Below are 16,049 nucleotides of genomic sequence, written 5' to 3'. Positions count from 1 at the left end.
CGGATGAGCTGATCATATTTCAGCTGTTGTTCCATGAAGCATTTGTTCCTATCCACATGCACTTGCCTATTCCTAAACAAGAAGGAATAATGTAGCTCAGGAAAGGAAGCAGCTTGTTCGGTCTTGCTGCTATGGCAACCAGCAAGTCAGAGAGGTTGCCAGAAGTGACATCAACCAGACCTCAAACAATGAGTTGTAGTTAAGAGAGGGGAGAGAAAGAGAATCCGAGAGAGAAGCACGGACTATTGCGAGAACTTTGCTCAAGGGCATCATTACAAAGAGCGATGAGGCTGCGGCTGCAAGAAAGTGCAAATTTCTCACTTAGTTTAGTCCGCTTTTAATAGCTCACACATCTTCGTTTCTTCAAGATAGGTGCGCTGAGAAGAAGACTTGCCTCAATCACAAAATGTTGCTTTTGGCTCACTGAGAAATTCACTTGTTTACCCGCTTCAAAAGCGCCTAAAAGAGTTTCATTGAGGGTCAAGATGTACTATTCAATGCATTTAGCCCCAAAAGTACCTTAAATTGATATTACTAACAAGTTCATTGAAATGTATGTCAAATGACAATAATAGCAGTCATTGCATCATACCCTAACTGAGCTGTACCATCTCGAATCGAATCGAATCGAATCGAATCGAATCGTAATCCGCTGAGTCGAACCCAATTGAATCATTCCGTTTTCAAATGGAACCGTCCTTGAATCGTTTTGCACCCCACGTGATGGAAAAGCGTATCAAATTGTCTTTTATGGAGAGATGAACACCTCAACCAGAAAAGTGAACTATGCAGGAGGTGTTAAAGCACTTGTGTTGTATTATTTAACGGGCTGAAATGGAGAAAAAGGTGATGTTTACTATCAGGAGAGAACTGTTCATTTTGCAAGCATCTGCTCGACTTGCCTCTCGAGAGAGCCATTGCTTATGAGCGGATTCCTTCTGGAGTCATTTTGCAGACAGAGTGGCCAGGTAGGGAGGGAGGGCTAAGGTGGGGTCTTTTTTCACTCCACTGGAAACTGCGTTAGTGGAATCACTCACTGCTGAAAGGAGCAATGGGCCTCTTAGTCTTAAAGAGCCGGCAACCTCCACATATCTTTCCACACAGGTGATATTGACGGCAAACGGAATAACAGTTTGGAATGTTATCAGAAGAAATGGTGCGGTGGAGAGGTAACAATGCACACAATCTCCCCTCAGACACTCGGCCAAGGTGGTGAAGGCGGCCTCTCAGGTGCTCAGCAGCATGTGGCAGTACAGAGACTTGCGCTCCCTCTACAAGAAGGTAACGCACTGCTATCATGAACAGATGCTGTCTACACCAAAGGCTGGATTCCTTATCCACTTCATTTGGACGCACAAATCTGCATGACGGGCAGCGCAGGAAATACCCCATCGTGCCTAAAAATTTTGCATTCAATTAATAATTGTGAGCAGCAAAATGTATATGTATAGGTAATTGCCTAATTTAATCACCCCCCCCATTCAACAAGTCGTGATCTGCAGAACTACTGACCCACTTGCTAACCAAAACAGCAGCACCTAAGCCCCCTGGACCAATGAAAGTGTCAAGTCTCGCTACAGGTAAATGAGTTCCCCGCACATGATTCAACATGTATTTCTTTACAAGGGATTAGCGGTCCAGTAAACAGTGATGAGCTCGCTCCACTGTGTGATTTGCGTCCATGCTAATGTGATGACATCTACAAGCCCAATTACAAGGAGCATTAACCACCTCAAAATAATAGCTGGAAGGAGTGCTGTTTATTAAAAAAAAAAAAAAAAAAGTCTTCTTAATAATGTCAAGTGTAGTTGAATGATTCAAGTATAATTATGATGTTGCTAACCTGTGTGTAAAAACGAATGGCCAGAGTGCAGTTGCGCATGCGTGTGTGCGAGTTTGTTTGCTGTCTTTGAGCTCAGTCAAAATCAACTCCAAACTGAAGATCAATGGTTTCTCTACTTGGAACCATTCATACTCTACAGGGAACAAAAATCAATAATGTTGTGTTATGCAGTATGTGTTATTTCCAGCCTACTATGGTTGGACTCTTTTTTTTTTTTTTTTTTTTTTTCCTTTTTCAAGTCATGCACAACAGGCTAGTAACAATGTTGGCGACCAGGAAACGTGTTTCCTGTTAGTAAAGAATCACAAGCAAGCACAAAGGGCCATTTCAGTGGAGGAGTGTTTGTGTGAGCTTGTTTGTTTGCATAAACTGCTTCTTTTTTTTTTTATTGCTCACACAAGCACCATTTCAAAAAAAAGGTTTTGTTCCTAGTTAGTGTATTTCTTTTCAAATGACAAATACACACAACCTTGCTTCTTGATTAAAGGTAATGAGAGTTGTGTTCCCTTCATTTGTCACTAATGAATGTTGAGTGAATATCTGCCACCAAGGTTGCCTGCACATCAGTGTACCAAAAGAGCCGTTAGAGGAATGGAAAACAATACTCCCGGTGATACACACAACAATCCTGCACTGGCTCCCACAACTAAACTAAAGCCTTTGAGCAAAGGTTGGATGATATTCCCATTGGCGAAGAAGTGTCAGGAGTACTTTGTTTTTTTTCCCCCCAACTCGGCGACAGAATTACGTCTCTCTCTTACACCGGTGATGACTTGACTTGACTTGACTTGACTTATTTAGGTACGTTAGCAAATTAGCATCTGCTTATTCGGCCTCCGCTGCCATTTTTATGGTCTTGGAGCTAACCTAAAACACAACAAGTATCCAATAATATATAAGGTCTCAATTATTGCCTGAAAGAACAACAGAACAACATCACACGCGTGATGGGAGAACGGTCCAAAGCAAAAAACTTAAAGATGAACACAGGACAGTTTTTGTTGAACATAATCGGCAAGCCAGTCTGCCTTCCACGCTAGGCAGCATTAGTCAAATTCAGGGCTTCAAATTGTCAGTTCACTCCTCCATAGATCAACCAGGAATTTACAAAAGAGACTGAACTTCTCAAGCACAAGTAGACAGTTATTTCCGAAATTTATGAAGCACTTGTATGAACTTACTTGAAACAGTGCATGGGCTAAAAAGTCAACCAATGAAATCATGCAAAAGAGTGCTCGGAGTGAGCGGACGGGGATGCGTAATGATCAAAAGTACAAAATGTGTCTCTTAGCCGCTGACTGCTTGGCCACACCTGGTCGAGATCTTTTCTTCTCTGACTTTCATGTGCAGTTCTTGCCAGACGTGTTTTGGATTTGGACTTGTTGGATGTGGAAGTATGTAGTGCTTGAGGACTCAGTAATATAAAGGTCAAATAAGGTTTGCATTGGCAGCAACTTTAATTAAGTTTGGATTGTCGAACTGCTGTTCATTTTGTTGGTGTCCTCCATAGTCACTCACAAAACCGCTTTTAAGAGCTGATCGAAGTTGTGCCTGGTAAACAAAAAAAGCAAAGTGGTTTTACTTTGTTGTTGTAGTAAATGCTGCATTCCACAATCCACTCTTGGGCCTTATCATCAGAGTGCAGAACCTTGCATTCTTCTCTTGCATGCACATATTAGGTCATGGATGTTTGGGGCAGCCAAAAATCCTGTTAGCCTCCAATCCAGACATGGATTAGCATACAATTTAGAAGGGAGTTTGCGATCAAATGCAAAAGCAGAGAGAGTTTTGGTGGGTTTTGTGTATGAGAAATGTTTTGGAAAAAAAAAAAGTCATGAATAAGTCTGCTTGTTTCTTTCTCATAATGAGCGTTTTGGAAGTTGTTTTTCAAAGATTTCTCTGGAAACATCAGCGTATGTTTGTCTTCCTGTTTGTTTGTTTGTGTCGCGCGACAGTCACAGGACTAAGTCGAGTTTATCACTTCCTATAGCAATTCCACAGGAGCAGAAAAGGGAATTGCAACAGAGCCGGTGGATGTTAGTTGGGTGAGGGCCCATAAATAAACAGCAACTGCATGAAGATGACTTGAAAGATCAGTGGTGCAGCAGTCATTAATAAACCAAAGCCCAAATCTGTTTTCAGCAACACTGGCGCTTGCCTTAAAGATAAATCATGTCTAAAAGTCTCCAGTGTGCTTTCAAACTCCGCTTGTCCCCAAATTGATTTGGTTTCTATGACTTCTATGTCCTCGTTCTGTGTTTACGCTGCTGCTTCACTTCCTTGGAGGGATGCCGCCGCTCGGCCAGCCATGTCAACAACAAATGTCCGCCATTGTTCGGTCACAGGCTGACGAGCAAAAACACCAGCAGGACTTAATGAGCCCACACGCACTTAGATACACAAACTAAAGACGGAATTCCACACTGCATTTTTGCATTTTCCAGCTTGCCTGATAAAAAGATTTCGCTCTGGCGCTTAATCCGACACGCGCTTGTTATCGCTCGCTCACACGCATGCAAAACATTCAGCAGTCACAAAAACTACTTGGCAGTTGGGGTTCAGGGCCAGAGAGATGTTTTGATGGCAAGTGTGGCGCATTCTCAATATGGTTTGGCCTTGTGTAATTGACAATTGTGTGGGCGGCTGTTAGCGTGATATGACAAGGCCTGGAACATGTGCGTGAGGTCACGACACGTGATGCTCTGTATGTTCCTGTGAATGGACTTTTGAAAGGAAAATGTCAGTAAGTGTGCTCATGTCACCGCGTGCCGTGTGATTCTTTTTCACGTTGTTGCCGCAGTGAGACAAGCAACAGCCATTTAGTCCGAACAAAGAGCGATGGCTGAAAACGCACTTTCATCTTCTTTTTATTTTTTGATGAGATGAGCAACTTGAAAATGAAGTTGTCAGGAAGCACAGATGAGAATCGGAAGCTCAGTAATACAATCAAAAAGTGTGCTGCGATTACTCATCTGGAAGCGAGCGACAGTATTTTACTCAAGCAAAATAAAGCAAGCAAAGGTCAGAGCGCAGCATTCAACACCATCAAATCTGAAAGGATGAAATAAGCTTGCGAAAGTAACACTGAATAGAAGACACAAAAACGCATTCATTTCAATTGTTAAGGCTGCACAGCTGCATGACCTGAAACTAATACTGCAGTCACGAGAACAACATGCAGAAAGGTTGCATAGCACAAAAGGGATGTGGATTGGAACAATCACATTTTTGTCCTTTATGACATCTGTATGAAGCGGAAAAATATTTTGGTTGTACAAAGCAAAATCGCCAGCGTTCGATTCACACTTTGGGGCCTATTCACTAAAGGTTTGCGTCGCCTTTGCACGGCGCAAACCGGTAAAAATGGAGCAATCCGGGAGCGCCCAATTCACTAAACACGCGCAGATGGGGAAATCCGTCACTAAGTAAACTAAATGTCACTAAATGAGGTCATTTGCATACATTTGACGCAAAATGTGCCCACCCCAATGCAAATGTTGAACAAGGTGTGGTGGTGGACCCAAATGCAAGGCAGCAGGGCGAGGAGGCAAAGAATGAGGTCAAAAAGAATTTAATAAACAAAACGAGGAGGCAAAAAGGAGCTTCAAACTAAGAAACAAAAAGGACAAAATCCAAAAGGGTGAAACGAGACAAGACGTGGAAGTAAACCGGCAGAATGACTTGAGGGAAAATGACAATGAATCAACACAGACACATGGGAGACAAGAGACTAAATACACACACACACTAATTGCCACAACAAGACACAAGTGTCAGAGTGTTCTGACACACGAGGAAGTCAGGCAAAGGCAGGTGGGCAGGACAATGCTTGACGAGACGCACAAGGAAAGCGGAACATAACGGAAACGTAAAGGAACATGATGAAGGAATATTCCGACAGAGATTCAAACCTTGATCTCCTGACTGCGAGGGAGAACATGCTAGTAATGATTCCGCCTTGGTAAAGGCAATCCATACGTTAGAATCACTCGTGGATGAAACGCGTTGAACTATTCCTCACGTGGCTCGCGCTCGCCCTTCAAGACCCCATCGAGGACCCGATGAGCGATCCGCAACCACGGGCGGCAGATTGCTGCCGTCACTCACCGCCAAATGCATTCATTATTCAATACTTGGTGACTGTGTTCATTTGAGCAACATGACACTTTGACGGTGTCCAATTGAGGGTACCATCGGTACCATCGGGAGGTTACGTGGCTTCTAATGAGATGTGTGTTGGGTGGGAGGAAGAGGGAGCTGATGGATACACGGGAAGAACACGGATGGTTGCAGAGGAGCTACCTTTTGACGTAAGCCACCTTCGATTTGTCTTCATTGCTTTGGCGGGAAAGTCGAGGGAGGACGCAGCCTACTTCCTGATCCTTTGCTCCGTATCTCGTTGTGCTCGCCTCGCTCATTACCGTCCCGCCATTACTCTCCGCTCTCATTACTTCCTGTCATCTTTTGTCTCACTCGTCGTCCTCTCTTCTCTTTCTGCCTCATCTAATTGCTCCTCCTCTCCAGCCATTCCACTTCAGTGATTCAGCCCTCCAACTCCAACGTATGCGCGCCACAACTCGCTGCCAGACAGCAAAGCAATGATGGAGCACATCTCCATTTATATTTTTATCATCTACTTGCGCTTTGTATTCAGAGGTAGCCAATTATCGTAATGCTAAATTGAATTGGGTTCCGGCTCTGTGATTGTTGCCGACCATCATAATCCATTTTTGAAAAGTGCTTTGCTCCAATCACTGCTAAGCCAACACACACGCATGCAGAAAAGTCATTGGCTCTGCACTAATTCTTCATGCCAACTTGTTGTGCTAAAATGTCCCTGCCAGTGAAGTAAGAAGACGATGCTCGGGCTTGATGCAAATGTCTTCGATTGTGTTGGCCAGTGTTTTTTTTGTTTGTTTTTTCCCCTCCGCTCTCAGTGTTCAAAATCATATAATGAAAGAGGTGATTGATGTGATTATGGCATTTTTGGCACTAAAAGTACATTTTGGATCAGACAGCTGAGGATGAATAGAAAGGACAATTGTTGGAATGAAGCTGTCACTTTTTCTTTTTTTTTTAACTGACCATGTAGTGGATCTGCTCCTAATAGATTTACGCTGATTTTGGTTTAATAAAGATGACTTGACTTGACTTAACCTAATAATTAGATTTTATTGACTTGACTTGACCTAATAATTTGATTTTATTCAGGGGATGAATAAATATACTGTATATGTTTATCGAACCTTTTGCTATCATCCATTAAGTCGTTTTCTTTCGTACCCCCTAATGTTTCCACCAACTGGACTTTAGTAAGGTATCTGTACTTTTAAAACAAGCTGCTGCACAAAAAATGTAAAAATCAACAGTGAGATTTTTTGGCTTCGCGCGACTTATACTCCGGAGCGACTTGTAGTTCACAAAATATGGTCTTATAAGGTTTACAGTATATTAATGCAGAGTAGGAATTGAGCTGGATGTCATTATGTTGCCACGTTCTTTGGTCGCGGACGTCACAAAAACTACAAAAAAAAAAAAAATCAAGGATGCCAGCTTTTCTAACACATGGGACCATTAGCATGAATTCTCAGTGTTCTCCTCTTGTGTATTTTGACTGTAGGATGGCTACTCCCAGTATCACTTTGTGGGCTCTGCCTCCACAATAGAGCGAGACCGGCAGAGACCGTACTCGTCCTCTCGAACTCCCTCCGTGTCCCCTATCAGGACATCCCCAAACAACCGCTCCGGTGAGTAAACGACAACAGTTATGATCAAGGGCGGGTGTGTGTATGAACCATGCCGTCACCATAATTGCACCAAGGATATTTTGATCCAGTGAAATTCTTCTTCCCATGAAGTCATTCAAGTTGAGATTTAATATTTCATTTGAACTCGATTTAACCTTATAAATCTAATCTTACATTGCTTGCAAAGATCAGCGCTTCCTTCCAGAGTTCACGTCCACTTACAAAAGTCTTCTTTGAACTATTAAAGTGCTTCAAAAACATGTCATACGGGCTCAAAACCAGCTCTTTTCCCACATAGACAAATCATCAAAGGTGTGTCATTGAAGACTTCCTTCTAAGGTCTTTTTGGTGCAATGTTTAAAGTTTTATTTTTTATTTTTTATTTTTTTTTGGGGGGGGGGGGGGGGGGGGGGTTAATAGTAGGGATGTAACGATATCCAAACATCACAATACGATTATCACAATATGAAGGTCACGATATGATAATTATCACGATACGTGGGGAGGTTGTGGGGAACAAAAAAATGCAACGTTGTGCTTTTGTACATTACAGCAATACATAAAAACTACCTATACCCCTTCATGTGACCCTTTGCATGGATTTTAAACATAGAAGGGCCAAACCATGCCTTGTCAAAATTAAACTGCACTAAAAAAAATAGCCACAAGAGGGTGCTACACTGTACAAATGGAAATCAACCTGACTTTTTTTTAACAGATGTTCTGTTTTTAATATGAGGGCGACTGTGGCAGTTTTATTATGGCGATATCACGATATTGCCCGTATTGTTACATCCTTAGTTCATAGCATGGCCGATTTAACAGAATTGAACAGAAAGTGAGTGTCTTCTCATTTGTTTTCTTATACCCCATCAGGGGACACATTTGATTCACATTCAATGCTTCATTGTTTTTATTTATTGATTTATTGATTGATTGGTTTATTTATTTATTTATTTAGTTAGTTAGTTAGTTGTTTTTTTTGTGAACCGAATGATCAGAATAATTGCTGATATTTTTCCTCCTAGATACTTTTTTATTCACAAGACACTCAGTGGTAAGAATTGATCTGAGCTGACTCATATATTGAAAACCTGATTGATGTGATGAACCTTCAAGTACATACTGTATGCAATTAAACTACTGGAGGATGTTTGTCATCTACAAATTCTGGTTCCATACTGTTGTGCTTTAATTTAACAGATTTTTTTTTTCAACAACAATAACAACAAAAAACTTGAGGAATAGTTTGAGTATGAACTAAAATGTTAGAATAACGAATACAAAGTCATTCCTATATCATTTCATCCAATTTGACAATGAAAATCAAATGTCAAATAGCCTCCTAGAACGGACTGCGTTTGACATTAGGAATGTGAGTGACAAATCATTGATGACTTAGCGGTCAGTGTGCCGACGTGAGCTGTAAAGAATTTGTGCTGGCCACCCACAGCGTGATTAGCGCTCGCCTTTCGCTTGAGCCCAGTGGCCTTCATGCTTTGCTACGTGCGCGCTAGCTGTTAGCATCCGTCGTCAAGGAGCCTTGAGCTGCGCTTTCTCCGCATCAGGCTTAGCGGACTGATGAGGCAGAAAAGTACTTTTCCTTCCTCCCAGCTTAGGGTGGTCTTCAAGGACCCAGTGAGGGAGCCACGCATGCGTGGATGTGTGGAGACGGCAAAGGGAGGCATGACAAACAGCATTAGCTATTAAAGGACCGTTAATGCAGGGATGAGGATTTGACCTTGGACAGTGACATTGAAATGTTCCATCAGATTTGTGTGCGTGTGTTTGTGAGTGTATTATATATTGCATCTATTCTTCGCTCCTCCACCTTCTACTCTTCCAGTAAGCCTTCTTCCTTGTCCCTTCATCCACTGATCGCACGCACACATGAACGTGCATCTGTATCTTCTGCCTGCATGTGCTCCGTGATTCGGCCCCTAGAGACGGATCAAAGGAGGGTGGCTAATGATGGTGGAGTGAAAGTGTGTGCATGTGTGTGTGTTCGGGGGTCGGGGGAAAAGACGTAACGAGTTTGCGGGGAAGGTGTCGGGCGGTGCCGACGGCAGGGAGGCAGAGGGAGAAGGAGACCTTTACGTCCGCCCTGGTTGCCATGGGGATCCTGCTGTGTTTCGAACTGATAGAACAAGTCTCCCAGCTAGCCTGCCACTGTAACCAGGGGTGATGGGAACGTCTCAGTAGGTGTCAGGTCACAGCGCTCACCCGGCAGGCATCGAACTATGGTGTGAAATGATTACAAAAAAAAAAAAAAAAAAAAAATCACCTTTTCGTGTTTATCTGTTTCAGAGGTGGACACAGTTGGGTAGAAAAAAATCTATTCTGCCCAGTGTAACTGATTAGAACAACTAAACAGGGTTTTTGACAATTCCGAGCTTACGTCACGAGTCAAAATGGCGGTCAACTGGGTGAAAGGAAGATTATTTTGGTTTCAAAATGTCATTAAATGTTGTTTGACTACGTATAGCAATCTGCCTAGTTTTGAAATTTAATTGGGGATGTTTTGGCCACTCCCATAAATCAGTTATAATAGCAAATGTTTTTCAATATTTACGAGCTAAACTCCATTTCTCAGTAATGTGGTAGTGGTGTCACTGTTACCAATTTTAATAGCTTTATATAGCTCAGTGACTTTTAATATTTACATGCTCATTTAAATCCCAATAGAACAATTCTAACCTTGATTTTAAAATGTAGTTGTTGTTGTTGTTGTTGTTTTTAAGTCTCTACCCATTTCAGTAGCTTTGGTGTATTTTAGCAACATTTGTGATTGTGATGTAGCTTAGCTAGCTTCATTTATATGGTGGTTATCTTCAGTGTATTTAAGCAACATGTATAGCTTGTACCTTAGCTCGCTACATTTTTGAGTCACTGCTAACACAGCAAACCAAGAAGCAAAATATTAGAAAGTGCTTAGCTGTACGTAAAAGTGTGGCCAGATGGTGTAAGTATCTCTTGTCATAATATCCATTGTTTTGTGGCTATTTAAAATGGAGTGGGTAGTTTTTATGTCATCGTGTTGGCAACCCCAATCTACCGTAGTTATTTGTAATGTTCTTAACAAGTCGAACCTCTTTTGATTCAAGTTTGGCCTCAATACATACAATACATGCAGTCTCTTGTATTTAAAAAACAAACAAAAAAAAAACTGGGAGGCAGATAAGAGGTGAAGAATTTTTCTTTTGCTCGTAAGTGTCAAGTACAGAAGATTTGAACCACAATAGGTCGTCCTTTTGTATTCAAATAGCGAAAAAGACGTGTTTAAAAACCTTTATTCTATTTGTAGTTTTGCCTTGCTGCTGTCATCATGATATAGGAGGGGCGCCACGGAGAACAAAGGCTTTTTTTTTTCCTCCTTAGTTTTAGTCTTGCATTGAAATGAGGAAAATTCTTCCTCTTACACAAAGGGGGAGCGTGTTCATATAATTAGACTGAGAAAATCTGTGCACTCGACTTGTATAGAGCGCTATTGGAACTAACACTGTCAGCAAAGACAACATTTTTAGTTCTAATTTCAAAAGTTCATTTACATTAAAATACTGTCAAGTGAATTCATTTGTACCTAAACTGTCAGTGTCGTAAAACCTATTTTAATCAATGGCACTGTTTTTAACATGATTTTAATTTTGTTAACCACCATATAAGTATAAAGAGATGTTACCCAATGTAAAACGAGAGTTCAACTAAAACAAAGTAGCATGACACTGTCGTGGCGTGCGATCAAGAATTTGTTTGTCATACTTTCCCCTTTGGTGTTTGGTTTTGTCATTACGGCGGCATAAGAACACATTTTGACTGTTGTACGTCTGTTTGTAGGCTACTTATTGTATTTGGACCTAATGTCATTATTGCGCAATGTTAGTTTGCATCTATGATTGATTTTAATTAATTATATTGCTAATGTACTGAACCTCTATGACAACATAAGCAAACATAAACCAAATACACACTTGTGAGGTTAATTTGGCATATATGTATGACATGTTTGTAGTTTACAGCCGTGTATGACGATTACACTAATGGCCTTTCCACTGTTTTTTCCCCTGTAGCTAAATACAACCTCAATCTCAGTATGATGCAGTGAAGTTGCTCACCACTGCAGCCGCACAGTTACCTGCAAAGTCAGACTGAACTATTCCAGACTGAGTATTTTTAGAGTGTCCTTCACTTTGAAGCCTCCGGCTAATCTTGCAGTGCATTAATGCATGACACATATGTGGAGTAGTTACAGGAATGTTTAGCTAAGCAAACTGAGGGGGCTGATACTTCATGTAGGCAGCATTCTGGCAATCCCATGTGTCAAGATAAGAGGGACTGAGTAAGCACTTTGAATATGCTATAAGGGGATTACATTGCAGAGAGCGAGAGAGAGAGAGATCAAAACAGTAGCTTCAACTATTGTAGGGCGTAAGTGTCTTTGTGTGTGCGCAATGATGCATTCATGTGTGAAATACAGTTATGCTGAAAAGGTGACAATACAACTGGTAAAATATAATCCCAAAACAAAACAGTATAATTTGAATCTGTCAGGGTAACCTCCACACTAAAAAAACAAAAAAAAGCCAAACAAAACGTTAAGCTGATGTCCAAATGCTTGTTTTATACTTCATATATTTTGACGAGTTATTAATGTCAAGTAAGCAGGTGATTCTATATGCTGACTTGGTAAATGTGGCGTAATGATGGCGCACCTTGAAAGGCCAGAATGCTCATGCATGCACAAACGTGGCCACGCACAAGTGCGACTTCTCATGCTGTCCTCATTATTTTTTGCGTGCGTGTATTTGTGCGTGCGTAGCGAGCGCGCCGGCCTCTCCGCGAGAGATGATGAGTCTGAAGGAACGCAAGATGGACTACGATTCCACAGCAACCAACGCCGGTTTCCATAGCAACAAAGGCGAGCACACATCCCGGAAAGATGGCATGGCAGGTGTGTACGCGTGTGGGGGATTTTTTTTTTTTCCTCATTGTTGTCTTTTTTTGTAATGCTAAATGCATCTGTTTCTTTACGTTCCTGTTTTGTTTTTGTTTTTATGTGGCCGACATGTAAATGTCACTATTAACTTGTTTTTCCCATTCAAGTGTCCTGCGGAACATCTACATTGTTCCGAAACTCATACCTGACTGCCAGTGATGATATCAAACCAAATCAGGTGAGCTAATAGCACAAAACAAAATGTTTTTTTTTTTTTTTTTTTTTTTTTTTTTTTTTTTAAATGCATTTGTTAGCTGCACCCTGTCAAATAGCATGTCCAGCATGTCCTCACTTTGTCAAGTGAGCTCGATGGAATCTTATGGAATTCCTCAATTAGGGGCTCCTGTTCTAAAAGATCACATAGTGGTACAAAATTCCTCACTTTCAATTGTACTCCTTTATTTTCTTTACTATTAATTTCCCCTGTAACAGCAAGAACTTATAATGAAGAATGAAAGGCCACAAAAATAAGTGGCAGTGAACAAATTCAACTCACTTTACAATAAGGTTGGCAAATAGTCAACAATTCATCACAAAGACTTTGCACAGCCAAATTTGCATATGCAGACAAGACACAAGGATCAAAACTCCAAACGCGTCCACCAATCAGGAGTGGGCACAGTAAAATTTGCATATACCGCTAATAGTAGCTTGTCTCCGCGGCTTGGCTAGAAGGAAAACTTTTGGATCTCCGCCCAAAAAATGTCCCGGACAGACCAAAACAAATCCTTCAAACTATACCTTTACGTCTTTGCGCTGAAAAAAATCATTGAAATTGAAAAAAAAGGTCGAGAACCACTGCCATAGGGAAGCTAGCTTAGCTTAATGCTAATAAACCATTTTAAAAAATACACCATTGACATGCTAATGGTTAGTCGCTGTTTTAGAAACATATATGTATTTATTGGCGGTACAGCCCTACTTACTCATTATTTATTTATTTATTTATTTAGGTAAAACACAAAATTAATCAAAATAAAATCAGCCCAACCAGCTCCTTTTTTAAATTGGACATAAGTGTTTTACACAGGACAGCGCCGTTTTGCAGCATGTGCCCCCCCCCCCACTCTCGCTCCTTTGATGTTTCACCACACTGCCTGAAATCCTTCTTTCCCATCACCTCACCTTCCACCACCCGTCTCCCTGACACCGCACCGTCAACAGGCCCCCGTCCAGCCCTGCACCATGCCCCCGCAGCCTCAACAGGACAGTCCGTCAACCGGCGTGCTAAAAGACTACGACCACTACCCTCCCCCTCCCTCCTTCCCCCAGCCTCTTCCTCCGCAGCCGCCCCCTCACAGCCAGAGCAGGAGCTTCGACGAGACCTACTACGAGGACCAGGGAGCGCCGCCGCCCGCGCCCAACCAGCCCCAGCCGCAGGCCCAACCTCAGGCCCAACCCCAGCAGCCCCCCAGCGGCGCCGGGCCTCCCCGGGACCCGCGGGAGGACCTGCGCATGCATCTGGGCCTCAAGTCCACCGGCAACTATGTAGACTTCTATTCGGCGGCGCGGCCGTACAGCGAACTCAACTACGAGACCAGCCACTATCCAGCCTCACCTGACTCCTGGGTCTAATTAGACTGATGATGATGATGATGATGATGATGATGATGATGATGAGGGGTTATAAAGCGTTTCTGTGTGTGGAGGGGATTTTTTTTCCAAGCACATCAAGTTTGCATAGTAGTCTGGAACCCCCTGACAAACTTTTTCTGATCTCAAAACAAAAGCAAGAAAAAGTAATGAAGTCAGGTCAAGTGACAAACAATGCATGTGCATGCATTTACTTTTTTTTTTTTTTTTTCTTTTCCCACCACCGCTCAGTTTATGTGTCTTTTAATCTCAGCCCCGCTCAACTGAGTGAGCGCAAGGTGTGAAGGGCCAAAAATGCAGTGGGCAGAATAAATCGAGAAAGAAAGAAAGAAAAGAAAAGGATGAGGCACAGGGAGATGACTAAAGAAGAGGAGGCGAGCGAGGGATGACCGTATAATGGCGATCGAATGAGGAGGAGTCGTGACCTTTTGTTGAGAGCAAGAGAGGATGACTTGCACGAGGAGTCTCCGAGGAAGAATGGAAGCATATCTGACATGAGGAGAAAAGTGGGGTTTTCCTACTTCACCTAAACGTAGCACCGCTTCTTTGGTTTTTTTCGTTGTTGTTGTTGTTGTTGTTGCCTTTTTGCCTACGGAAGCCTCTGGATTTATTTCAAAGGAATGTCATCATTTTTTTCTACTTTTTTAGATTTTTCAACAAGTCATTTTATGTATTGCAGATGTAACACACGAGAAAAGCAACAAAAAGATGTAAAATAAGAACACAAGTCAGCACAATCCCAGCTTTGCCGTATTTGTGTCGTTCATCCAATTGGTGGGAAAATGGAAATGCACACATGCGGACAAGTGCTTTTTCACTGCCTAAAAAAAAAAAAAAAAAAAAAGAAACATTTTCCAGCACTGTTTGTGTTTGGGAAAGTCCGTCTTGTCTTGAGTGGGGAGCATCATCACTTGGGCAGGAGTCAATATTGTGCAAGACAATGTCAAGGAAAATCACAAAGGACAAGAAAGACTTGGCAAACTTTGCCCCCTCTTGGATCAACCCCGGATGACTTTAACGGACGTTCCGTCTCGGTTGTCACACACTGACTGGATGTCTCGCTCTGCTGTTTGTAACTTTTCTGTTGCCGTGCCCCCCCCCCCCCCCCCAACTGGATGTTGCTGGGAACCCTTCGTGTCTGCTGAGCAAATGTGGGCGCGTGAGCGTGTGCGTTTGTGTGCATGTCGGTGACGGAACGCGTGCGTCGACGCATTCAACTCGGGTGAGCGTATTTATGCATGCACGTGTGTGTGGCGTGTCTGTGCGCGTGCGGGTTTCTGTACAAATCAATGCCCACGCGAGGCGTTCCGTCCGCTTTTGCTAATCTCGGTCCAATCACTAGAATGAATTGTTGACATAGAATGACAAATCTATAAATATATGAATAGAAATCTAAATCTATCATTTTTATGTGCAGATATCCATGTCACTGAAGCTCAACCAATGTTTGCAGAGAGAGAAAAAATGACGCGGTGTACAAACAGAACTTTAGTTGACTTGCTCTAATGGTGGAAACTGCGGCTCGCTGGCCTCCCCCCGAAAGGAGAAATCCTAGCTGAAGATGCTCAGGCTCAGGTGCGAGTTGTGTGTTATCGTGTATCCATGCTTCTTAAATGACCCTGCTGAGAAAGGACCGTACTTGAACACAAGGAGAAATCAAAACAAATAAAAAGACTCTTTACAAACAAATGTCATTGTCTTTTTCTGAAAGTTGAATTGAATTTCAAAACTTTTCCATTTTGGTTGACATTGTCAAAGAGGTATTAGATCTTTTTTTATTTTTATGCTTGTAGTGTTCATATTGAGATTGAAGTTTGTCAAATATTGGTCTCATATTTAGTTGAAGTTAGTGCTTAACCTCACACCCAAGAAC

At 42.1% G+C, this 16,049-nt stretch overlaps 1 protein-coding gene across 5 annotated transcripts in view; it reads left to right on the top strand.

Moving 5' to 3' along the window:
- The window catches only part of ctnnd2a (catenin (cadherin-associated protein), delta 2a), a 160,597-nt gene extending 146,081 nt beyond the window's left edge, over positions 1-14,516 (top strand). For 4 of the 5 annotated variants that reach the window (XM_077508499.1, XM_077508496.1, XM_077508497.1 and 1 more), the window contains 5 exons: positions 1,197-1,281; positions 7,464-7,590; positions 12,407-12,538; positions 12,691-12,761; positions 13,748-14,516. In XM_077508499.1, coding sequence (XP_077364625.1) covers positions 1,197-1,281; positions 7,464-7,590; positions 12,407-12,538; positions 12,691-12,761; positions 13,748-14,158 — 826 coding nt within the window. In that variant the 3' untranslated portion in view covers positions 14,159-14,516. The remainder of the gene's footprint in view (positions 1-1,196; positions 1,282-7,463; positions 7,591-12,406; positions 12,539-12,690; positions 12,762-13,747) is intronic. The other variant, XM_077508498.1, reaches the window with a different exon arrangement.
- Positions 14,517-16,049: the final 1,533 nt, after the last annotated feature.

The sequence above is a fragment of the Festucalex cinctus genome, chromosome 20, assembly GCF_051991245.1.
Source record: "Festucalex cinctus isolate MCC-2025b chromosome 20, RoL_Fcin_1.0, whole genome shotgun sequence".
Lineage (NCBI taxonomy): Eukaryota > Metazoa > Chordata > Actinopteri > Syngnathiformes > Syngnathidae > Festucalex > Festucalex cinctus.
Note: the sequence above shows the minus strand (reverse complement) of the source record. Positions and strands in the feature narration are given on the sequence as shown.